General features: G+C 35.3%; 1 protein-coding gene across 3 annotated transcripts in view; it reads left to right on the forward strand.

Annotated features, from left to right (window-relative positions):
* The window catches only part of LOC117982213 (alaserpin-like), a 141871-nt gene extending 121306 nt beyond the window's left edge, over positions 1–20565 (forward strand). The window contains exons 1-9 of one of the 3 annotated variants that reach the window (XM_069498790.1): positions 12508–12625; positions 15883–15977; positions 16692–16835; positions 17393–17599; positions 17722–17820; positions 18232–18372; positions 18463–18672; positions 18763–18907; positions 20396–20565. In XM_069498790.1, coding sequence (XP_069354891.1) covers positions 12598–12625; positions 15883–15977; positions 16692–16835; positions 17393–17599; positions 17722–17820; positions 18232–18372; positions 18463–18672; positions 18763–18907; positions 20396–20529 — 1203 coding nt within the window. In that variant the 5' untranslated portion in view covers positions 12508–12597 and the 3' untranslated portion in view covers positions 20530–20565. Of the gene's footprint in view, positions 1–12507; positions 12626–15882; positions 15978–16691; positions 16836–17392; positions 17600–17721; positions 17821–18231; positions 18373–18462; positions 18673–18762; positions 18908–19511; positions 19716–20395 lie in introns of those variants that run through there. The other 2 variants (XM_034968533.2, XM_069498791.1) reach the window with 2 other exon arrangements.
* The last annotated feature ends 5312 nt before the right edge of the window (positions 20566–25877 follow it).

Genomic DNA, 25877 nt, shown 5'->3' on the forward strand with positions numbered 1-25877 from the left:
TAAGTTTAATTAGCTGATACATAATATACAAAAGACTTTTCAGAAAAGTGTACAATGGGGCCGATTCTCTTGTACACAATCTCAAAACTAAACTAAAATGACACGTCCAAATCTATTATATCCCTGTCATAATGTTGCTTGCGGAAAAGGATAGCACTAGATTTAGACCTGTTAACTTAGTATAGTTTAGAGATTGTGTACAAGAGAATCGGCCCCAATGTACATAATATCATGATAATAACAGCGCTGTAGAAATAAATCTTTTTTGCGACTTTGAATAATTCTAACCTGCTTCTGAAATCATCCGTTCCTCAACTTTCCTGTAATTAAAATTCCATTTAGACATGCCCTACATAATATATTAAAACAGTAGATAGATACATAAGATAATATAAAACGTATACCTACTTAAGTACAATACCAAATGTTATCTAAACTTCGTTAATAAAAGCAGCCTTTAGGCATACACGATATTAAATTAAGGTAATGATAATATAACGCTCCATTTCGTAGAATTGAAATTCATTAGGGGTCTGTTTTATGATCTCACTGTATCAAATTCACGGTGAATTTAGCTTTTTAACGTAGTCAAAAGATTTTAGTAGGTATCTAGTAAAAATAAAAGTTAATTTTGTAATTTTGTATTTTACTTGATCTGTTTTAACATTTCTAGAACAAAAATAAATAATCAATAAGTAGGCGCCTACTTAAGTTTGTCGTAGGCTTCGTAGAACAGGGTCACGTTTGGAACCATCATTGACAAGTATAATATTAGCACCATCACCTCACCGTGTGATATGAATTTTAAGTTTGTCCTATTTCTAGAATACTTAGCGTAAGTTGTACCATTTCGACTCAATTCGTAGCTACTCTACCTACATATTGCATTGTTATATTATGATGTATAGGTATATATTTCTGTAATGCACTTTTAGTGCTTAAATAAGTTTCACGTCGACATTTTGAGAGAGAATTTCTTTTGTTCGAAATGTACTCTACAATCTCGTTTCAAAAGAAGGTTTGCTTTTGTGTGCTTCCAAATATCGCGTCCACAACGATTCTACACGTAGTTCTAAATCCTTCATATACTGAGTGCTTTAGACCACGCCTCAAAGCCTGATTTTCTGCAACGATAAAGCCGAAAGCCGACCATTTCGACCGTCTCTACTTCGGTATGGCGATAGCAGTTACTCACCAGCTTTACTTATCTATGCAATGTACAATATGTTTCACCTACGTGTTGTATGAATAAAAAACAAGCCAAGTGCGAATCAGACTCGCGCACTGAGGGTTCCGTAGTACAATTGTATTTTATCGACATTTTGCACGATAAATCAAAAACTACTTACTAGATCTCGTTCAAACCAATTTTCGGTGGAAGTTTGCATGGTAATGTACATCATAAATTTTTTTTAGTTTTATCACTCACTTATTTTAGACGTTACAGGGGGGGGGGGGACACATTTTACCACTTTGGAAGTGTCTCTCGCGCAAACTATTCAGTTTAGAAAAAAATGATATCAGAAACCTCAATATCATTTTTGAAGACCTCTATCAACAAATATGGGTTTGATGAAAAAAATTTTTGAGTTTCAGTTCTAAGTATGAGGAACCCCCAAAATTTATTGTTTTTTTTCTATTTTTGTGTGAAAATCTTAATGCAGTTCACAAAATACATCTTCTTACCAAGTTTCAACAGTATAGCTCTTATAGTTTCGTAAAAAAGTGGCTGTGACCTACGGACGGACAGACAGACAGACATGACGAATCTATAAGGGTTCCGTTTTTTGCCATTTGGCTACGGAACCCTAAAAACGTGAACGTCAATAAACGCATAATTTATCAGGTCCATAATAGTCCAATAAGGAACATATTTTTAATATAAAACATAAATGAAAATTTTAAATTCAGCAATTTCCAAAGTTGGACCGCAATATTCCCCGTGTCGCAACTTCTCTTATCGAGAACAATTTTTGACGTAGTTTTATCGCTGTTTTAATGGGTAAACTTTTCATAGCCGTAGATAACAAAAAGCAGAGCTGAGGTCTGATTTATATTATCTGGATGGTAGGAAAGCGACCGTATACCTGAAGAAGCCTTAGTGCAACAAAAAATGTTTTTTCACGTCTCATGCTCGTACAGTTCTACTTAATACTGGCCGTAAACGGACTAAAACTATTTTCATGCTCTTGTGCATAAAGTGTTTTAAGGTAAACAACCATCTATCTGAATGACATTTTTTTTTTAATTTATAGACTAGCGTTTGGCTGCAATCAGACCTGGGTGGCAAGTGATGATGCAGCCTAAGATAGAGCGCGCTTGCCTAGAAGATACCTATTCACTCTTGTCTTGACATATAACATATGGATGATACTAAAACAAATGGGGCCATGGAGTCTTAGTGCTAAAAATTTTTTACGAGACATTTCACCGCGATTAATAGCCTCAACTGGTGACAGAAGGGCTGGCTCATTTTTTGCGCAGCGGATCAGCCTGGCTGTCCAGCGCGGAAATGCAGCCAGTATTCTTGGCACCATTCAACGCGGTCATGATTTATATAGTAATTAGATAAGGCTAGCTTTAAGTTTTATTGTATTAAAAAAAAAAAAAAAAAAAAACAAATTGTAAGTACGGAATTTCCATAGTGCCCGATTATAATAATTATAATAATAATAATAATAGTTTTTTTTATTTTCAGGCATAAAAAAACCCATACCTATACACATTTAAAAATTACAATAAAATAAAATTTACATTATAAAGAATACACATAATACATTAATATACCTTACGACTAACTGAAGTGGTTAAAAAACTCATTTCAGATGTCACAGGTCACAGGTATTATTTTCTGTTCTTATCATGGTGTACAGATAGCCAATAACTAAAAATAGGGCTGGGCATCCGTTCACAAACGACCTTGAGTATTGCATTGTTAGAGCTCCGAAGTCTTTCCCAAAAGGATGCTACGCGAGTTTGATTACGCAAATAAATCTACCATTTCACCGATTCAAAATGCCCTTCTCTATCAAATAACATAATTTCTTCTAACCCGAAATAAAACTCAGACAGAAAATAATACACCGAATAATATAAAAAAATACTTGTTTCAATAAGTGCCATAATGCACTAATATACCGCTCTTAATGCTTTATTGGAACGTACTCAGATAATGTATTCACATTAAGCAACCAAAACAGCCACCATTTGGAAACAAATTAGAGATTAGAACGTTCGAAATATAGTCACAAAGCTTTAAGCCTTTTATCGTGGCGCGGCAGTGTAGAGGCGACGTAAATACGATATCGTCCAATCGTTACAAATACGTTTTCCCAGAATGGAATATTTAAGTACCTACGTTTGTGTACGTATTAATACTAGTACCTATCGTAACTTGATCTGTCGTTTCAGTCGTTTGAGCGTGCATACCAATTATTAGGCCGCGCACCACCCTATGCGCGTTGTATTTCAGGTTTTAGTTCTGATCTCTCTCACTGAATCATTGCTGAGGGTCGTGACTCCTTTCGATTAATCACGTCATGATTGTAAGAGTTTTCTAGGTAATTAATTTACCTAGAAAACTCCTACAATCATGTGATTAATTTAGGTTCCCGATCCTTCCAATACTACACTTCTTACTCAATTTTTAATTATCAAAACATAAGACGAATTCCCTAGTCAATTTTTAGTTTAGGGTTAGGTTTATCCCAGAAATATAGAAATAGTACAGAAACTTGCTCAAGGACTGAAGGCAAAATACCGTTTCGAAAAGCGGTACGGATTAGAAACGAGGAAGCAAAGCACTTGTTTGAACTTGCACATTCAAAAGAGAAAATTCTATTGCTGCAGTCCTCGTCGACGTCTTGTGATGTTTTGTTACAAAGGTTAAGGAAGACGATACTTTAGTTTCTGGATTCATTCTTGGATATTATGTTATATACAATATATTATATACCGTATAACTATAGGTCGATCATGATGGTGATATGCTACTAGGACATTAATAAAATCTTTGCATGTGTATAAGATTATTGTCTACTCAGTTTACGTCTTAATCTTATTTCTTAAAAAAATTTAATGTCTACAATAAACTTATTACGCTATTACGGATATTTTCATGATCTGTCTACTAAATACAACAATATTATTACAAATTACAATTTTTGTGTCACTCTGATGGAGCGGGACTCAGGAGTTTTCACAAAGCACAATGGTTTTCCTTATAAATAAGCTTTCCAAGAAATAAAATAAATGATGGAAGCAAAGCAATTGTATCTCTCGTCGGCCTTTTAATTTCTTACGAAAAGAAACGGCTTAGTTCCCGGGCCTAAACAATTTGTGGGAAAAGTCTTTTGGAGTTTTGATGATTTAAATAAAATTTCCGAAATGTTAATTGTGCTCTTCTTTTGTTTATGATTAAGTAGCATCCAACCGTAAAATTATTTCTTAGATTTATTTATCATTTCAATTTTGACGTTTCAACGAATAAAAAGTTTCTCGATAATAGCCACTCTGCTATGATATATCGGGTTTCCGTATTTTATTGGGCGATATTAATTTATTTTTTGGCTAAATATTTCCTTACTTATTTTTGTATCCACAATTATTATTATGGTTATAAAGCAAGGGAATCAAGAAGGGGATTATTTAACAACGCTCACGATGTATGCTGTATATAAGTAATCTCTAAACTAAACTAAAACTAAATTAAATCGTATAAAAATAATGTAATCCCTTTCACAATAAACTATGTGGAAAAAATACTAAGTATTTGCTTTACTTGCCTGTCAATTTGGTTTAAAGATTACTACATCCTATAAATAAAAGCTGTTATCATACGGGTTTCACCAATAGAAAGAGGGATTATCAAAGACGATTATAGGTTCGGCAATGAAAGTGTATGAATTTATTATAGATTCTCTCAAATATTAAGTTTTAGGTTTAACTATGTAGTTTGATTTTAATTTAATCTGTACCAATAGGGCTGGCATATTATAGGTCAACTATAAAAGCCCCTTAGAAAATATATCAGACTAGATGATGCCCGCGACTTCGTCCGCGTGGATTTAGGTTCTTAAAAATCCTGTAGGAACACTATAATTTTCCGGGATAAAAAGTAGCCTATGTCCTTCCCCGGGATGCAAGCTATTTCTGTACCAAATTTCGTTAAAATCGGTTGAACGGATGGGCCGTGAAAAGCTAGCAGACAGACAGACAGACAGACAGACAGACAGACAGACAGACATACATACAGACAGACACACTTTCGCATTTATAATATTAAGTATGGATTAAATTTAACTAAAAGTTATTGTGCATCTACAAGGACATTGTAATATTCTCATAAACATAATTATTGTTGTTATCGTCGAAACCTAATTTTTCTAATATGGCATTGGAATCATTAGCAATCATATTATTTTATTGTGTTCACGTCAACTTCAAGCCATTTATCTTAACTAAAGGCAGCAACAGCGCGGGGTGGCGGCGGCGGTGGGAATATTCATGCATCATTTTTCACAGCATGCGACGTGATCGCTCATGGACTCCTAACTTTTAACGTAAAAAGTAATTTTAATACCTGATGGATGATTATATTGATAAAATGTCACATAAACTAAAATAAGGCTCAGTTTTTTAAGTTTAATAGGTATCCGCAAGTCCCATCTAGATATTTCTTAGATGAATGAGTGAACAAAGTGACAAATACTTAGTTAAAAAATGAACTTAAGTAATGAAATTTAATTATGTTTTAATATTACAATAACACTCCACTTTTCACACGCACATACAGTTCATTCAGTAGCTAACATTTCTGTAAGAAGAGTTGTAAAATAATACTTAAAAATACACCAGGAACGAGAAATGAAACATCGTCACGATATCCGGGAATATTTTCTTTTCATTTCCTTTTGTCTCTAGTATGCCTTGAGCAGTCCAAGCACAGTAATTGCGACAGAGTTTTTGAACGGGTTTTTGAGTGTTTTTATCAACAAAGCGAACAAATCATTTGGGAAAATTAAATTAGCCAAAAATCTATAAAACCCCGTTTTTTTCTAGAGAAAACCATGAAGATATATAAGTGAAGATGCGTATAGGCATAGTTGAAATCCGTGCAGTACATGTGCCTGCGGTAAGTGCTAGACCAAACAGATTAGATTGTAGATACAGACGTGACAAAAATTAGAGCACGTCTGTCTCTCGTCTCTGAGTAATCTATCTATTGAACGAAACATACGCATCTGTGCTTCGTTTCTTTTGTCTTCGTTTTAGTCGAAACGCCCTCTACTGCTTCTCAATGTCTGAGGACGGCCATTTTCAAATAGATAACACTGACATCTACTACTTAATACAATTGCTGGACTTGCTAAATTGCCGACCTGTTTTTGAAGCATAGATTATCTCCATTTTGGCACTGATAGAAGCAGTGAACATCATGTGAGCGAACTTGGAACTAAATGTTAGTGATCAGACCTGTGGCTCTACCGCGGTTGTTTGACAGCTACAATGTCACGATCGCAATCATCTCTGATTGGTTAATGCTCGCTCACTATTGCCCACAATGCATTGTTGCAACAAGAATCGCACAAATTCAGCCAATCAGAACAATTGAGATTGTAATAATGATTAATGCAGGTTTTAGACAATCGCCCTACTGGATTAACAAAATGTCAACACGAGGACCATATTTTGACACAAAGTGTCAATTTTAATTCCCGTTGCGCTCAGTGGGGTGTTATGAATCGGCATAAAAATCGTGTAATTTTGCATGGCACATATTCTTATCTAGCGTACTTGTAGATGTATGGCCATAATATCTGTGTCAGATAACAATCCGTCTCAGCAGAGTAATCTAGTCTCAGTATACAAGTAAAAGCGGCCATCAGCATTCGGCAAGTATTCTAATTTGGGCAGGTTACGCATACAGTACACCGCTCGGGGCACTAATAGCCACAATAATTTTGTTACATTTGTTATAGGCCAGTCTACTCAACAACACGTACACAGTGAAGAGTCGTAAACTGCAGATATTGTGTACATCACGCCCCGCCCGAGTCCGTCACATTGCTTGTTAGCGACATTTCCCTACAAAGAATAAATAAATTCGGATAGAACGTTACCTACCAAATATAAAATACTAATATATTATGTTTATTTAATAATGTATTAAACTATCAAAGCTATATACCACGATTCATTATTCCGAAGATTTAGAAAAAAGATAAGTGACAGAGACGTTATATTAATACCAAAGCCATAATCACACTCCAGATATACCTAGGCAAAGCTCATAAGAATTATATTTTAATGATAAAAAGTGAAGACATATATTATTATTATTACTATTATTTTATAAAGAATATTAGCCATGTTAAATGACTAATATTCCCCTTTCCTCTCCAACTAAGCGTGAAGCTTGTGCTAGGAGTAGGTACGTCAATAGTGCAACGGGCGGGGTTTGAACCGTCGACCTTTCGGTTTTCAGTCCACTCCTTTACCGGTTGAGCTATTGAGGCTCTTAAAATTCGTACTCTTGTGTCTGTGGCATAATATACGCGACACGCGTAGCGATCAGACTACATAAATAGTACGCGACAGCTCGAGATAGAAATCGGGGAGGTAACGCTCCGCACACCCGAAGCCTCATACCCTGATTGCCATCTCAACCTGTCGCGGACTATAGATAGCGTGGGGCTTATACACATCTTTCCCAAAAAAGCTTCAAAAAATAGCGGCCCATTACCAGGGTTGGTTAGTAGACGTTGTGGTGCTTATTTGTACCTTATGCTAAGTGACCATTAGCAACAGAAGTTAGCTTTGACAAGTCACTTGTATTGAGCAAGTCAACACTGCAAGTTTTGTACAAAAAGAACAAGTTTTGTACAACAAGTGTTTGTTGTTTCTGACAATGAATGCTCCACTCGCCTGCTACAAATTTATCGATACTCCACTTTATTAATAAAGCACATCATATTATTCATAATACTATTGTTCTCACCACGTCCACACACTACTTACTCAGCAGGTCTTGTACTTAAACTTAACCTAAGTATATAAACCACAATATTTGTACGCCGTTGAACATTTATACAATTATCATCTTTTGTAACATATATTATGCAAAAAAGAAATTTCCAAATTGAAACTTTCAAAGAGTTGCTACTTCTACATTACAGTAATCTTTGTCCCACGACCTACACAAACATTTGCGAGTGACGGCCTTATATTATTGCCAGCTGCTAAACCGACTGAGTATCCATTAGTTTCGGTGACCTGTCACTGCACGTACATCCTGTTTGATTTAGATGCATTACCCTTGTATTAGATAAATGTGAAGGAGTGCTGCTAAATGTTCGTCAGGCCTATTGTTTAACTACGAAAATATATAATAGTTACATAGGCACAGTGACTATAATCGTTTTTCATTATATAGCGATCATAATTAATGGATTTCATAAATAGATTTTAATGACACTTGAAAATTACGAGTTATCTGTTCCCATTAGATAATATGCGTTGTGAATGCCAGTTTAAATGTCTTTTATTTTAGACTTCTTAATGTCGAATCCACCAATTTTTCTAACTTTTCAACGTTTACGTTACGTATATACGTATATAAAAAATCTTCGTAAAAACACAAAGGCGAAATTTTTAAATACAATTATCTGAATATTCCCAGGGCTCAATAACTTTTATATTGGATACATTTTTGATATCGTATAATGGATAAACTTTTCATGGACGAAGTTCAAATTTTTTTAATCCAACCTTTCGTTTTCCCATTTTTTAGTCCATTGAGTAGATTATACATCGGCAGAATTGATGATTCTCTACTGGCCTAATAAAGGAACCAAATTCTTATAGGTATATTATGACATCGCAAGTTATTTTGTCAGATGGTTAGTGAAAGACCAATGCGCTTTGTAAAAAGAATCGTATTTACGTAATGTTATAGTTTAATTTATGTTTCTATATGTATATGTATTTGTACCTACTTATTAAGATTTCTTTTTGTAACCTGTCATTTGTGTTTCTGAGGTGCAATAAAGAACATACATACATACATACATACATACATACATACATACATACATACATACATATTTGTAGCTAATATGTGGCTAACGATCGGCGACGTAATGAGACGGTAACTAAAATAGCTGATACCATTTCTATTAACTTGCTTATTTAAACCACCTAATTTAGACTTTAAAAAACTTCTCTTATGTGATTTATGGTATAGGTCACGATCCTCAAGATTGAGGAATACGACGCAGATAACGACTTTTTTTTAAATTTCATGTTTCTACCAGACCAGACTTGAATCATTTTCCAACATGACCTGACAAAATTGAATAAGCCATAAATAGCACATCTCTGCACCAGAGAGGTCGTCCAATTCATGATACACAGAACACATTTATCCTCATTCATCAATAAATTTATTCATCCATTTTGAATGCAATATCTCGTGCTGCGCGAATTATCGCTGCTGCGGTCGTGTGCAGTCAGCCGCAGTGTTTCCGAAATGAAATTGCAAGAGCCGTGCGTTTTGGTGCAAATAATTTTCTATAACAATAGTAGGTACCTATGTTGAGTTTTGAGATTTTGTTGCCTATAAAATGGTTTAAGGAATGCCTGCTTACTTTTGACTGCTACAAAAAACATTGATTTTATTTTTATCTCGCATAGCTTACGCTCACGCTGTACCTACCTACTCGCACACAATCTGCACAGCTTTCGCCAGAAATTTGAAAAATGTTATTTAGATCTGACGGACATAAGCTACTTTTTACCGCGGAAAAATATCTCAGTACCGATAGGAAATCCATCATGAAAATGGAACTTTTGGGAGTTATGTGCGTTTGTAACGGTGAAGGAAAACATTGTAAGGAAACCTGCATGCCCTGCCCTGAGGCCCTGGGCACATTAGAATAATGGGGCCCCTATGATCTTGACAGAGTAGGTACTATTTTCTTAGAATAGGCAAAGAAAGTAGGTAGTCCAACAGCCGCCGAGTATCAGATATAAGTCAGTCTTGACTTGTTAACAGTCTCTATCGTCGTTTGTTTGAGAGGACCTTTTTGACCTTTGATTTTATCGAAATAAATATGTTATTCGGTAATAAAATATCGGTCAGTTGGTTATAGTAAGGTGATCTGGCAGGGATTAGTGGGCCACTATCAATCGTGGGCCCTGGGCACGTGCCCAGAGTGCCCAGTGGGAAAGAGGGCCCTGTGCATGCCTGAGAGTTCTCCATAATATTTTCAAAGGTATGTGAAGTCTGCCGATTTGCCCTGGGCCGCGGCCGGCGTGCGGATTATTCTGAGAGGAGACGCGTACACAGTAGTGTGCAGGTGAAGGATTGATAATTATGATGAATAATAACACTTAAATAAATATAATAGAGTAGGTAGTAAGTAATACTTAAATAAAATGTAAAAAAAGATGATCGTACTCAAGCGTGGGGACTAACTAGCCTCTTATAGGAGAATTAGAACTTAACGGGTTCCCAACCCACAGGTAGATAAGTACGTGTTCTAACTTTAAAATAACAAGAATTAGTCTGTCGCGGTTCTCGAGTTACTGACTTAAAATTGAATTGAGATTGCAAAAGGTCAAACAGGTCAGTGAACAAACTATTTTTGGAAATGAGACTGGAATAGGTTACATTTGTCGCAGGTGTATGATAAAAGTATGAAATTGCAAAAGGCTCAACAAAGCCAATGTTATGAGCAAATTCCGAAAATTTAGTTTAGAGTTCGTAGTTTAATAATGACCTTACCTCGAATGATGATGATGACAATGTCGAGTTCAAGAAAATTATTATTAACTAGATAATGCCCGCGACTTCATCCGCGTGGATTTAGGTTCTTAAAAATCCTGTGGGAACTCTTCAATTTTCCGGGATAAAAAGTAGCCTATGTCCTTCCCCGGGATGCAAGCTATCCCTGTACCAAATTTCGTCAAAATCGGTTGAACGGTTGAGCCTTGAAAAGCTAGCAGACAGACAGACAGACACACTTTCGCATTTATAATATTAGTATGGATAATAATCGCCGCACCCTTGTACAGAATATCACTTTGATACAAAACAACTTGACTTGTGTTAATAGTAATATTTGCAAGTATTTTATTGATATACTTATCTACTTATTCTCTTCAAATCTATTTTTATTTATAAGAGATGTTATTTAATAATTCCAGTAGGTAATAAATTCTAATCGGGAGCTGCATCTAATGATGATATCCTTAGGCGAACCTGTTTTTTATCACTGAGTGCCCTCTACACGATATCTACATATTTATATTATTATGTTCACTATACCGATCTGTATTACAATACGCCTACCTGTCATCATCATCATCGTCAACCGATAGATGTCCACAGCTGAACATAGGTCTCTTGTAGAGACTTCCACATGCAACAGTCTTGCGCCTGTCTGATGTCATGTCCACGAGTGAGGGGTATGCCAATGCTGTGCTTTCCGGTGCGAGGTCACCATTCCTACTTATTCTTGTTTGAACTATGTGCCCCACTCAATGCCTACATGTATAAACTATTTAAAGCTATTTCTGAGAACACATTTTTTTTCTGATGTTTGTATACAAACATTAATATGGTACCTTAAAAATAAAAGACGGTCATCTTGCACCTATTTATTGAATGTGATGACTTACATAATATTTGCTCGACAATTAGATAAGTGTTTGGGACTCACAGCTATAATTTACTTTAAATTAATTGAAAACCCGTTAAATATAATAGTAAATGTAAATCAATTAACGCTTACTTGATGGTCATTTAGACCGAAACATATTTTTTTTGTAGGCACAATATTTATTATGTCAGAATAATTTAAATTATTTATCATTTAAATAATTTAATTACACTCAAAATTAATTCTTCTTATTCCTAAATTCCTATCTTGTAAATCCTATTTGAAGATGATAGGTATGGCCAGGGATTCAAAAATGGAAGATGAAAACGCATTTTTAATATTGAACACTTTCTTATCAAGTATTGTTATTTTATTTTAGGCAAAGGCAGTTCAAACGCAAAAAAAGATTGCAATCTGAGGAAGTAAATGCACTAAAAACTGTTAGCAATATTTTATTTATATTTTTAAGAAATTCAAGCTACTAAAGTGCTTTTGCCGTCATTTCAAGAGACACTTTACTGGAGAGACAAAAATATTGATTTTGAAGAAAATGTAAAAGTTCAAAAATTGTATGTTATTTTTTGACAATAAAGCAACGTCGCTAAATAACTTATCCACAAATTACGGGCTAGAATAATTAACTATTAATTTTGATGTTTACTTGATCCTATCACCATCAATGAAAATACTTTATTAAGTAATTAAATTATTTAAACCGAATGCTTCGCGTACCTGCTTCCATAGCAGATAAATATTTCTCGGTAATAATAGTCGGTCTTAACGACCGCATAGATGTTCTCGCGTTGTGAAAAAAACTAATGTGAGTAAACATAATAATACACACACACACATTAGTAAACATAATACATATAACAACAAAATCTTCGTTTATTTATTAGTGTTGTATCCGGATTCACGCGTACCGGCCGGCAAGATGAAGCAGATATTCTATATTTTATGCAGTACGTATTTATTATTTATATCTTGTTTTCAACTCGGTAGGTATAAAAAAAAACTTTTTTATTCAAATAGACTTTTACAAGTACTTTCGAATAGTCGGATGCATCTACCACTGGTTCGGAATGCCTTTCCTACCGAGAAGAACCAGCAAGAAACTCGGCGGTTGCTCTTTTGAAATATTTGATATAGATATAATAAGGAGACTACTTATACAAAGTCTTTTTGAGCGCCGGTTTGAGCTATTCTATCGTTTGAAAAAGTCTTCAGTCTGCCGGTTTTCGATTACAGTGTAAGTAGGTAATACCTACTACGGTTTTTTAACGTGTAAAACAAACTGTCTAAGCCACTCAGTACATGTGATGATGGAGGGCTACCGGCTTTTTCTTTAGATTTTAATTTTTATGAAAGACACAGAGATAGCTTGCATTTTGGGGATAGATTAAGGCTACTTTTTATCCCGGAAAATCGATAAGTTCTCTTGGGATTTTTAAAAACCTAAATTCACGTGGACAAAGTTGCGGGCATCATTCAGTTTAACTATATTATTATTGCTGAGTTGTTCGAAAGAAATTCAAAAGTTTAAGCAGAGATTTGGTACTGATTCTGAGCACAACCTAATTTTAGAGTATTCGCATCCTCTTCTTACTACTGTAATATGAAAAGGACAGACGCGGTTTGACAGTTTTAAATTTAATTTTTAGATGGTAAAACCCGTGATTTTAGCGCACAGTCGCGAGCCCACTGTTTAAATTTGTAGCGTGCACTAAAATTTTTAGGGTCTTTAAATGAGAAGTTCATGTTCTGTCCCTTTTTAGCATTGTTAAAAAGAAAAGGATGCAGATACTCTAAATTTAGTTTAGAGAAAGATAACGGCTAATTTAGACTTCATAGGAAACTATTGTGATCAAATTAATCGCCAATTAAATTTTTAAATTTCTAACGAACAACTCAGCATAAGTCACTTAATCACAATAAGTAATTGCCGCTTAATTTGGTAAGTAAAAAAGTTAGTAAATTCACGATTGTGCTGGCAGTTGACTAGCTGGCCGTGAATTTTTTATTGATAACAGGTTCGTGCTTTAGCAGCATTATACTAATATCATAAATGATTTAAAATAGACGTTACCTGTGCCGGACTAAATTATAAAGCTTCATTTACGTCAGAGCAACTTAGTGCGACATTGCGGCATGCCACAGAGTCGCATGGTGTAATGATTTAAATTTTAAATTAGTATAAATAACTTTTGCATCCTTATGCAGCATGCAGGATTGATATTGCGGCCTAGGAATATCAATCCTGCATGCTGCATAAGGTTGCAATATCAATGTTTCCATTTATAGCATGCCGCATTGTCGCATATTATTGCTTTAACATATTATTTTATGCCGTTATAACATTGAAAATAAGACTCCAACGTTTCCAAATCATAGTTCACAGAATTTGTTCTTGAGATAGAACGCTGCTAAACGCATCCATATAGGCCATATTATATAGTCTTTAGAAGGTGATATCAAGCATTGGAAAATATGAGAGTTGTAAAAGCGACTAAATGTATTATTCTAAATCTAAATATACCTATTATAAAACGAAAAGGTGACTGACTGACTGACTGGTCTATCAACGCCCAGACCAAACTATTGTACAGATCGGGCTGAAATTTGGCATGCAGATTAGCTATTTCAATATCCGCTAAGAACGGAGTTTTGAAAATTCAACCTTTAAGGGGGTAAAATAGGGGTTTGAAATTTGCCTACTCCACGCAGCATAGCATGCTGGTCGCTGACAAAAGTAGACGTATAATTATCTTATGTGCATAATATTAACTAAATGACGATGATTTTGAAGCTGCATCATAACGAAACTTTATCAAAATCTAATCAAAATGTAATTAATATGAAAGAACCTTTTAATCCAGTTTTAAGAAAACATAACAAGCAATCATGTCATAAAATTCTTTAGCTCACAAATTATTATTTTTACATGACTTTGCGAATCCAAAACTAGTCGGTCAAGTGCGAGTTGGACTCGCATGAGACGGGTTCTATACCATCGTACATCGTATAACTTTATTACATGTGTAAGTTTGTATTGAGTTTAATTTCTCCACTTTTTTGTTAAAACAATAAAAGAATGGTTCGTCTATCAACTAACGTCAAAATTATAATTAAGTATATCAAATGTCTCTCTTTGATATACTTAATTATAATTTTCCAGACGCAGTTCCAAATAATATTATGTTCGCTCACAGAAAAAGTGAAGGTGTCCACAGACCACAACAACTCGAGCTGTCAGAACCGAGAGTGGTGCTCTGGATATCTACAGCACGTTCTGATTCGGTTACACATGTGCTTACTTACATGTACCTACATATTTTTTTTAAATTTGCATGGCAACCATTTTGTAACTCGCATTCTTGATTTTTTCGGCAATAAAAATATACAATAGGTATGTGAAAATTTCATCTTTCTACCTAAGTAGGTACCTATTACGGTTCATGATATACAGCCCCCCAACAGACATACCTACGGATGGACAAACGGACAGACAGACGGAACGGAGACTTACTAACAGTGTCCAGTTGGCACTCTTCGGGTACGGAACCCTAAAAATGGGCTAGTAACAGGCTTCAAAGGCTTACATCATCTTACAATATTAGAAGCAAGCGTAAACAATCAAATTTATCTTATGTACACAAGGGCATTGGGAATCACCGGTCAAGAACTACCACGCTATTTGCTCTTCGTTTTATGGCTTGACGTAATATTGTTTTTGTAGTTATTAATGTGGAAAGTATGTGACTTTCCATTAATAACTGGCATTACAAATTGAAATCTTTAATAATAATTAACATTTTAGTTATTGGTAAGGCAAATAGTTATCTGCTAGATAGGTACTACGGATAATTAAATCTTTTGTACACAGTCTCTAAACTAAATTGTCAAAGATATACACAAAATCTATATACATATATTTTCATTTTGCCTCATTGTTCTCATCCCCATAATATTACATTCACAAAATATTCAGCGCTTGTACTAAAATTAATCAAAATAGGTAATACATTAACACTTTTCGATGGTCGGTTGTTGCATTTGTAAGATGATAATATAAGTGGTGATAATTATTACACGAACTTAAAACTAAAGCTACGAGGGTTCCAAACGCGCCCAGGTCTGAGAAAAGCCACAAAAAACTCAGCTGGGTATTCATTTTACAGGAAAGTAACATTTATTTCCACATTATTTTCATTTCCTACAGTCTTCCCACTTGCCGTAATGGCAATGTCAAACGGAAGGGACACCGAGTCGCTACTTCGAGATGGCAGTAATCAATTTACAGCACGAATGTTCTCTGTAAGTAATAACATTACATCAAAAATTATCCATAATATACCGTCTCTAATGTTACTTAATTTATTATTATTTTGTAACTACAATTTTGGTACATGAAAAATAAGAATAAATGAATAAAATAAATATCTTTTGCAAACCCAAATTGTGTAAATAAGAGCATTACGAGGCTCTAGCAAATAATATAAATAATTAAATATTAGTGAAAAATTACGTAAAAGTTAAAATATATTACAAACATTGTGAAAGGTCTTTAGGCTGCCTCTCCACTGGTGCGGAGAAGAGAGGAGCGGAGCGGAGCTGTACCTACAAATATTAACCAATAGATTTGCATAAAACTCCCGCTCCGTTTCAGCGGACAGGGATTTGCCGACTAGATTTTAAAAAACATACATTTTAACGCGGAGCGGGGAAGCGGAACGGAGAAGTGTAGCGGGGAAGCGGATATTTCGCGTACCAATTGCCCGCTCGCCAGTAGCTCAATTATTGACTCGTTGCGTGCTCGCAACTCGGCTCCGCATAACTTTCTCGCTCCGCCCCGCTACCTAGTTCCGCGTCTATGGACAGATACAGTCCGCAACTCCGCTCCACATCACTTTCTCACTCCGCTCCGCTACCTAGCTCCACGCCAGTGGACAAACAGTCCAAGTCTTGTATTAAGTTCAATTTGATGTAGTTATAGATAAAAACCATCTTATTTGAACATCTTTTTTGAAGGAAGTTACCAAAGCGAATCCCGGAAAGAGCGTGATCTTATCTGCAATATCTGTTATGCCACCTCTCGCTGAATTAGCTCTGGCATCGGTTGGTGATTCACACGATGAACTGCTGCAAGCAATTGGAACACCTAATGATGATACTGTAAGTATAAATAAAATTAATCAAAACAAATATATTGTAATAACCAACAATTTTTGAACTTTAAAACTATAGACCTATAGTGCGCTACAGGTCGAAATGGCAATCGATGAGGAAACGCCCTACATACCCGCACAGTCGCCGCGCTCTCAGTGCGGAGGAGCGAGGGTAACGTGCGGGTGTGCGGGACGTCCCCCCGCCTAATACCCCGATTGCCATCTCGACCTGTCGCGGACTACAACTCACTTAAAACTTTTCTAATCCACATGCTAATACTGTTTAAAAATTTCAATATGAAGGGCAAACAGCAACCGATCTAACGATGACACAGAGTGATACATACATAATAAACAATGATGATAATAATAGGTATCATCTATAATATTATTATATAAAAGAATAAGCTGACTGACTGACTGATCTATCAACGCACAGCTCAAACTACTGGACGGATTGGGCTGTTTGGCATGCAGATAGCTATTATAACGTAGACATCTGCTAAGAAAGGATTTTTGAAAATTGTCACCTTGTCATCGAGCTTTTATTTTTTTCATTTTTAGACAAAAGCAGTTTTCTCATATGCAAATAAGGAGTTGAAATCTGCAGAGGAAGGCGTAATAATAAAAACAGCTAGTAAAATTTACATTGGAAAAGATTACGAGCTAAATAAAGATTTTGCCGTCGTAACAAAGGAAACTTTCGATTCTGAGGTCAAAAACATAGACTTTGGAGAAAATGTAAAAGCCGCGACAGAAATCAATACATGGGTAATTATAATAAAAATGCATTTATGTTATGAAAATTTTAATAAATGAAATTTCTAGAAGTATGAAGTTATAATATTATATGTACGTATATTTTAATAATAGGTACCTCCTTATGTTTTTAGGTGGAGGACCAGACAAATCATCTGATCAAGGATCTAGTCGACCCTCGAAGCTTAGGAGCAAACACAAAAGCCGTTTTAGTTAACGCCATCTACTTCAAGGTTACTATTATCATCATACTTATCAAAAGACCATTACATTTTTGTTGAGGAAGCAACGGGAGCGCTTTCATGAATTTGTTGCTTCTATAAATTTTCATATTATATTAAACTAGCTGATGTCCGCGACTTCGAACACGTGGATTTAGGTTCTTAAAAATCCCGTGGGAACACTTTGATTTTCCGGGATAAAAAGTAGCCTATGTCACAAATCAACAAACAAACACACTTTCGCATTTATAATAGGGGTAGTGATCAATATTTTTATGAAGATTACAATACCACCTACCACCACCTACACCTCTTTCGCCTGTCATATTTTTTATAAAACCTACATAATATTATGTTTTTTAAGATCAAATTCTGTTTCACAAAATTTTCTTTAGTTATATTACTTTGTTTTCTTATTTTAAGGGTACTTGGGCAGATCCATTTGAAAAGGAATGGACGAGGGATCAAGATTTCCACGTGAACAAAAAAAATGTGATTCAAGTTCCTATGATGAGTAAAAAAGGACATTATGATTATGTTGAAAGTGATGAACTTAAATCACAAGTATGTTTGAAATATATCTTTTTAAATTTGAATTATTGACTTGGTGTACATTTACATTATTAAATACTAATTTCTCTATTAAAATTTCAGATAATTGAAATTCCATACAAAGGATATCAGGCTTCTCTTGTTGTTGTTCTTCCACGTGATATTGAGGGTATTTTTGAATTAGAAGAAAAGCTTAAGGACCCGCAGGTTTTAGAGAGTGTCATGAAAAAGTCATCTCGACCAGAAGTAGATTTGCAATTGCCAAGTTTTAAAATTGAAACTACCACTAATCTGAAAGATGTTCTCATAAAAGTAAGCATAACTTTTTAGAATAATTATACTTTGTGATATGAAAAGTATTAATAGTTTCAAGCAAAATACTAAACTGATAAAACTTTTCAGATGAATGTCTCGAAGTTATTTGAAGCAGACAAAGCTAAATTACATAATCTGTTGAAAAATGCTGATGATTTATATATAGATTCAGCTTTACAGAAAGCGTTCATTGAAGTCAATGAAGTAGGTTCTGAAGCTGCTGCTGCGAATGGTAAGCATGCAATTAGTAAACTTTGGACCTCACTGTATAATATGCTTTGAGTGTATACGCCATGACAGTAAAAGAGAAGCGGCGAAAGCCTAGTGGTTAAATATAGGCACGCACCTCTCTCTACCTTTTCGAAGTTATGTGCGTTTTAAGCAAATAAATATTACTGCTTTAACGTTGAAGGAAAATATCGTCAGGGAATCTGCATGCCTGAGAGTCTTCCATAATATTCTCAAAGGTGTGTGAAATCTGCAATCCGCACTGGGTCAGCGTAGCAGACTATGGCCTAAATCCATCTTACTCTGAGACGAGACCCGTGCTCAGTCACTACTGAGCTTGATAGGTTGATCATGATGCTGATTATGATGTATAAGTAAATAGTATAGCTCACATTACCATTACATACATTAGATACAACATTCATACATTCCACCGTGTACTAATACTAGAATGTCTACGTCATAACACCTCATGCCAAAATTAAGCCCGATCCGTCCAGTATGTAGTTGGAGCTGTGCGTTGATGATCAGTCAGTTAGTCAATCAGCTAACTGTTTTATATATTTAAGTTAGTATTTTTTATACTCTGTATACATTTTTTTTTTCAGTATTTCATGCTCTCGGAGCCAGTTTTGTTCTTAATCCAGAAGAACCAAAAGCGTTTAAGGCTGACAGACCCTTTTACTTTGCTATTAAAATGAACTCATTGACTCTGTTCAACGGCGTCATGTATGGATCATAGATCAATCTGTTCCCATTAATTTTCTACGAAATTTTATTGTAACTCAAATAAAAATATTACTTTTCAACAATATGTTTTTCTTTCTGTGATATTTTATCCTTCGTTTTTATTTATTGGAAACTAGATGATGCCCGCGACTTTGTCCGCGTGGATTTAGGTTTTTGAAAATCCCGTGGGAACACTAATTTTCCGGGATAAAAAGTAGCCTATGTCCTTCCCCGGGATACAAACTATCTCTGTACCTAATTTCATCAAAATCGGTTGAACGGTTGAGCCGTGAAAAGCTAGCAGACAGACAGACAGACACACTTTCGCATTTATAATATTGGTATGGATTAAATATTACTGCTTCAACGTTGAAGGAAAACATCGTGAGGGAATCTGCATGCCTGAGAGTCTCCCATAATATTTTCAGAGGTGTGTGAAGTCTGCAATCTGCACTCAGTCACTACTGACCCTGATAGGTTGATCATGATGCTGATTATGATGTATAAGTAAATAGTATAACTCACATTACATTACATACATTAGATACAACATTCGGGTCATATTTTCCACCGTATACTATAACTATCAAGAATCCTTTCTTAGCGAATGTGTACATCATAACACCTCATGCCAAATATTCAGCCCGATCCGTCGTAGTGTTTGAGCTGTGCGTTGATAGATCAGCCAGTCAGCCAGCTTATCGTTTTATATATTTAGATTAATATTTATATATTCCGTAGCTTAATTTATGTATTTTTTCAGAATTTGAAGGTCCCGGTGGCAGTTTTGTTTTTAATCCAGAAGAACCAAAAGTGTTTAAGGCTGACAGACCCTTTTACTTTGCTATTAAAATGAACTCATTGAATCTGTTCAACGGCGTCATGTATGGATCATAGATCAACCTGTTCCTATTCATTTTCTACGAAATTTTATTGTAACTCGAATAAAAATATTACTTTTCAACAATATTTTTTTCTTTCAGTGATATATTTTTATCCTTCGTTTTTATTTATTAGAAATTTATTGGGAGAAATGGATTGAAAATATCTACATAAGTACATAATATAATATACCCTTGTGTATTAAAATCAGTGTAACTGTAAACTGGTAGGCTGTAAAAGGGTAGCAGACATAGATACATTTTTAGTGTGGCTAATTCTGTTGTACACAATCTGTAAACTAAACTATATAGTTAACTGTTAAACAGATGATCTGTGAAAGATAGCACACAGCCATACAGAGAGACACATATACTTTCGCATATTTTATGATACGGATATGAAATAGTAAAGATACGGGAAATTTATTTTACAATGTTTCCTATATAGAGCTGCATCCATTAATAAGCCGTTGACTCCATTACCTTGTTATACGGAGCAGTAAGCCAATCTATAAATTTAACGGAACACAGGTTACGTAAAAGGACTCCGGACTAGGACGTTGACTATGAGATAAGGCTATTTTAAAATAAATTTTCAATTTCGAGAAAGAGGTTACCCACCAAATCCAACTCGGCTGGGCAACGAGCGTTCAGAAAACTTCGAGATGTCTTCTCGTCCAAAATTCTTCACCTTATCTTATCTGGTAAGGAGTATTAAGCAATTTGGGAATGGGTATAATATTTTATAACAAAATTTTGTAATCAATTTTGGACTTGCCTTTACCCAAGTTTCAAAATCTATTAAAATTATGCTCCTGTAAAAAGTATATTACTATAAGATTATTATACAATCAAAGCTTATATAAATGATAAAAGAGCGTGGAATTGACGTGGAACTCGCTCCAGCAATGCACGGGACTTTAATTACTTTTATACATGGCATAATATTCTTTATCAAATCTTTGAAAAGAGCAACCGCTGAGTTTCTTGTTGGTTCTTCTTAGTAGGAAAGGCATTCTAAACCAGTGGTACTTTTGATGATTCAAAAGTACTTCATAATCATCATCAACCGATAGACGTCCACTGCTGGACATAGGTCTCTTGTAGGGACTTCCACACGCCACGGTCTTGCGCCGCCTGAATCCAGCGGCTCCCTGCGACTCGTCTGCTGTCGTCCATCCACCTAGTGGGGGTCTTCCAACAATGCGTCTTCCGGTGCGAGGTCGCCATTCCAGCACCTTGAGACCAAAGTACTTATAAAAATTTAATTGAATTAAAATATTTTTGATTTGATTTGATTAAAAAACTAGATTTAGCTTATCTGGTAAATAGTATTAATTAGAAAAATTCATTTACCTTGTCTTCATCTGGTAGTTGGATGGCTAAAGCACTAACAATTTAAAAAGCTATCCAAGAGACCATGTAGCTGGCAGAATTAAATTGTCTCACCCAAGTAACAATGGGGAACTACTCCGGACACGGTTATCTTGTTATCTCCGTACTTTGTTTTCTTTGCTCTGTCTCAAACCGTTTACACACGCTTCGCTGGGGTACGATTCAAAAAACCGGCCAAGTGCGAGTCAGGCTCGCGCAATGAGGGTTCCCCACTACATTCGTACTTTTTCGACATTTTGCACGATAATTCAAAAACTACGATGCATAAAATTAAATAAAAATATGTTTAAGAATGTACAAGTAAAGCCCTTTCACACGATACCCCACTTGATATAGTTATCCTACTTCGAAAATTGAAAATAATAATTATTAGTTCATGACCACAATTTAATTTTTTTTTGTGTGATGTAACCCTAAATTCACGATTTTCAGATTTTTCTCCGAACGCTGCTATAATACCTACGTACCTGCCAAATTTTATGATTCTAGGTCAACGGGAAGTACCCTGTAGGTTTCTTGACAGACCGACAGACAGACAGACAACAAAATGATCCTATAAGGGGTTCCGTTTTTCCTTTTAAGGTACGGAACCCTAAAAAGAATTGTCTTTGTTTAATTACATGTTGTTATCTTAGTAACTCGAATGCTTTCGTTTGATATCATTATCCCTTTTAAAAAAAATAGAGATGGTAGCTAAGGAATTTTACTATGTTGCATTAAAATTTTTATGATAAAAATGCTTATCTCATTAAGGGTAATTTATTATTCAGATAAATACTAGATGCTGTCTGCGACTTCATCCGCGTGAATATGGGTTTTCTTAAAAATGGCGCGGGAACTCTTTCGTGGATTCAAAGTAGCCTAAAAATATGCGGAAGTGTATTTGTTTGTCCTTCCTTCACGCCCTGACTAAGCAACCAATCGACTTGATTTTTGGCATAGTCAATTTTTTATCCCGGAAAATCAAAGAGTTCCTACGGGATTTTGAAAAACCTAAATCCACGCGAATAAAGTCGTGGGTGTCAGCTAGTTAGATTACAAAGTCTCACTGACTCACTCAACAATGCCCAGCCTTTAACACTTAGACACAGAGGTTTCCTTTATAAATTAACCTGAACAAGAAATAAGGTCAGACTTTTGAAATTCCTACGGGATAGAGAATAAAGAGGATTTATATTTTCTAGTCACTAGTTAGTTTCTAGTCGCTAAACTAACAAACTTCAACAGTAACTTTAATATTATATCCCACCAATAAGGAAGAAGCAGTATCGCTTGCCCAAATAATATAAATATAAAAGTCGTTTAACCCTCGAAGCCATAGGAACTGAAATCAAAACAACTGTAAAAAAGTTGTAATGTAACAAATCTTGGAAACAGAAAAGTGCTTGTTGCTACAAACTACTTTTGTTAGGCTATCTAACTTTTCTCCTCTCGCTATTCGAAGTCTTTAGTTAAAGGCTCCACGTACACGGTTCCAACTCGCAAAAGACTTTCCTGTTATAAAATCAATGCAAAAGTAACAACTTCGTTGGTCTAGTTAAATTGTAAGTTAGTAGTTTTTAATTGATTGTGTATAAATTACTTTTGAGTGGATCATTTATTAAATCATTGAATATCTCTACATAGTATAAAATAAAGTCGCTTCCCGCGTCTGTATGTATGTATGAACGCGTAGATCTTTTGAACTACGCAACGGATTTTAATGCGGTTTTCTTCAATATATAGAGTATTTCAAGAGGAAGGTTTATAGCTATAGATTAATTCGAGATCCCTAGAGAAATTGAAATAATGTGAATTAGGTCGGAAAAAAATCCTCTTATTTGAGAGTTTCCGAGGCAATGACACCTCAATGACACCACATTAGTATCTACATTGCACCCATGCGAAGCCGGGGCGGGTCGCTAGTCAAGGAATATTATAAAAAAACAATTTGCGAAATCGGTTCAGCGGTTCTCGAGATTTGCGATGAGCAACACATTTTATGATTCATTTTTATATTATAGATTATGATTAGGATGACAGTGTGACATAAAATTTGACACATAAAGTTAAAATGGCGAGTGAGAAGTTAGTTTTTACGCGTTATATAGTTCTGAGGTATAGAAGTTAATGTTCTGATATTGTATAACTTAGTAGGAATGTGATTTAAAAGGTACGGCTGTGGGTGTAATAAGTCCGCTTGGCACAGCGAATGTTTAGATTTTAAAATTCTTTTCTAAAGCGACTCCCACTAAATGTAGTGGAAAAGAATCCAACAGAAAACTCTATTAAGGAAAGTACAGGGTGTTTAACGCAGAATTAAATTTAGATTGAGTCCATCCATTAGGCTGCCGAGTTTGTGAGAACGTTATCTAAAGAGAATAGTTTTAACTTTTTAAGAGGTTTTAGTTTTTACTGCACAGACATTTTAAACAATAAATAAAGTACATTAAATTATTCCTGCTTATCAATTTATTTAAGGAAAAGCCTACGACAATTACCCCCTTACCCTTCATTAAATTAAATGTGGCGGGCCAGAAACGTTTGCAGCAACCGTTCAATATTCGAAAGAGTAGAAGAATCAGAAAAGACTAAGGGCCGACACATATAAGTAAATGGAGTAAAGTCCAGCCGAGTTTTAGAGACGACCGACACGAAGCTGTAGCCCCGGTCTCCACCTAAGCGGAGCGGAGAGATGTGTGTATAGTTAACCAATCAGATTTTCAAATGACGTGATAGCTAATTTTTTCGCGTCATCTATATATATATAAAATTTAAAGTCTTGACTGACTGACTGACTTATACATCAAAGCACGGCATAAACCGCTGGTCCTAGAGACATGAAATTTGGAGGGTGTGTTCTTTGTAAAGAGTAGGTATCCACTAAGAAAGGATTTTTCGTAATTCCACCCCTAAGTGGGTTAAATAGGGGTTTGAAATTTATGTAGTCAACGCGGACCAAGTCATCAGCATAAGCTAGTCTAATATGAATCTGATTAGTCGACTGAACGTCACTCCTCTCCTCCCCACTAATGAGAAAAACAGACCTAACACTGTTACCTTCTCTGGGCTGCTACCTACTGAAAATTTCTTGATCAATAACTTCAATAATTCTTAATACCCGGTATTTCATCATTCGATGCCTTACCGGCAGCCCTAGATGAACGAGGCAGACGTTAAATTATTTAATTTATCAATAGAAACAGAAAGAATTTTATTCAAAATAAAGTTTTACAAGCATCTAACACTGGTTTGGAATACCCTCCCTTCGGAGAAGACCCAACAAGAAAGTAGATAGAATAGAGTAAGAACAAAAACAGCTCACAATAAAATATTCGTCGCAGGTGCTATGAAGCCAAAGTTCCGTTTACGGTCAAGCTTGAAATCTGATTAATTAGGCTTCGCACTGATCCTCCCTGAATTAATGAATACCTTTTATTTAAACCGAACCAAAGCTTCTTAAGATTCTGTTCGGGAATGCCAAGATTTTCCCCGTAGGGATTGTATTTCATGTACCATTGTTTAATTAATTAATATCATGATATATTTATATACGTTCGCCAGATGCCAAGTACCTACTTCGCTATTAAAATAAACCTCTACCAACTTGGTGAGTTCCATCACTTTAATGTTATAATAATTACAAATAACAAGCGATTTATTTTGAAACAAATTAACAGTCGTAGTTAATTTATTTTTAATTGAGAACGATCAAGTACCTGTCAACGACTCATATTTAACCGATGTTGATGAAATTTGGTACAGAGTTAGCTTACATCCTGGAGACGGACATAGGGTACCTACTTTTTATCCCGGAAAATTTAAGAGTTCCCACTAGATTCTTAAGGTCCCATTCGTTTAACCGATTTATATTAAATTTGGAAAAGATAAAATAAAACAAGATTAGGTACGCAACAGGTCGATATGGCAATGGGGGGGAGAGAACGCCCTGCCTCATACCCCGATTGCCATCTCGCCCTGTCACGTTAT

The sequence above is a fragment of the Maniola hyperantus genome, chromosome 5 (assembly GCF_902806685.2).
Source record: "Maniola hyperantus chromosome 5, iAphHyp1.2, whole genome shotgun sequence".
In the NCBI taxonomy this organism is placed as follows: Eukaryota; Metazoa; Arthropoda; class Insecta; order Lepidoptera; family Nymphalidae; genus Maniola; species Maniola hyperantus.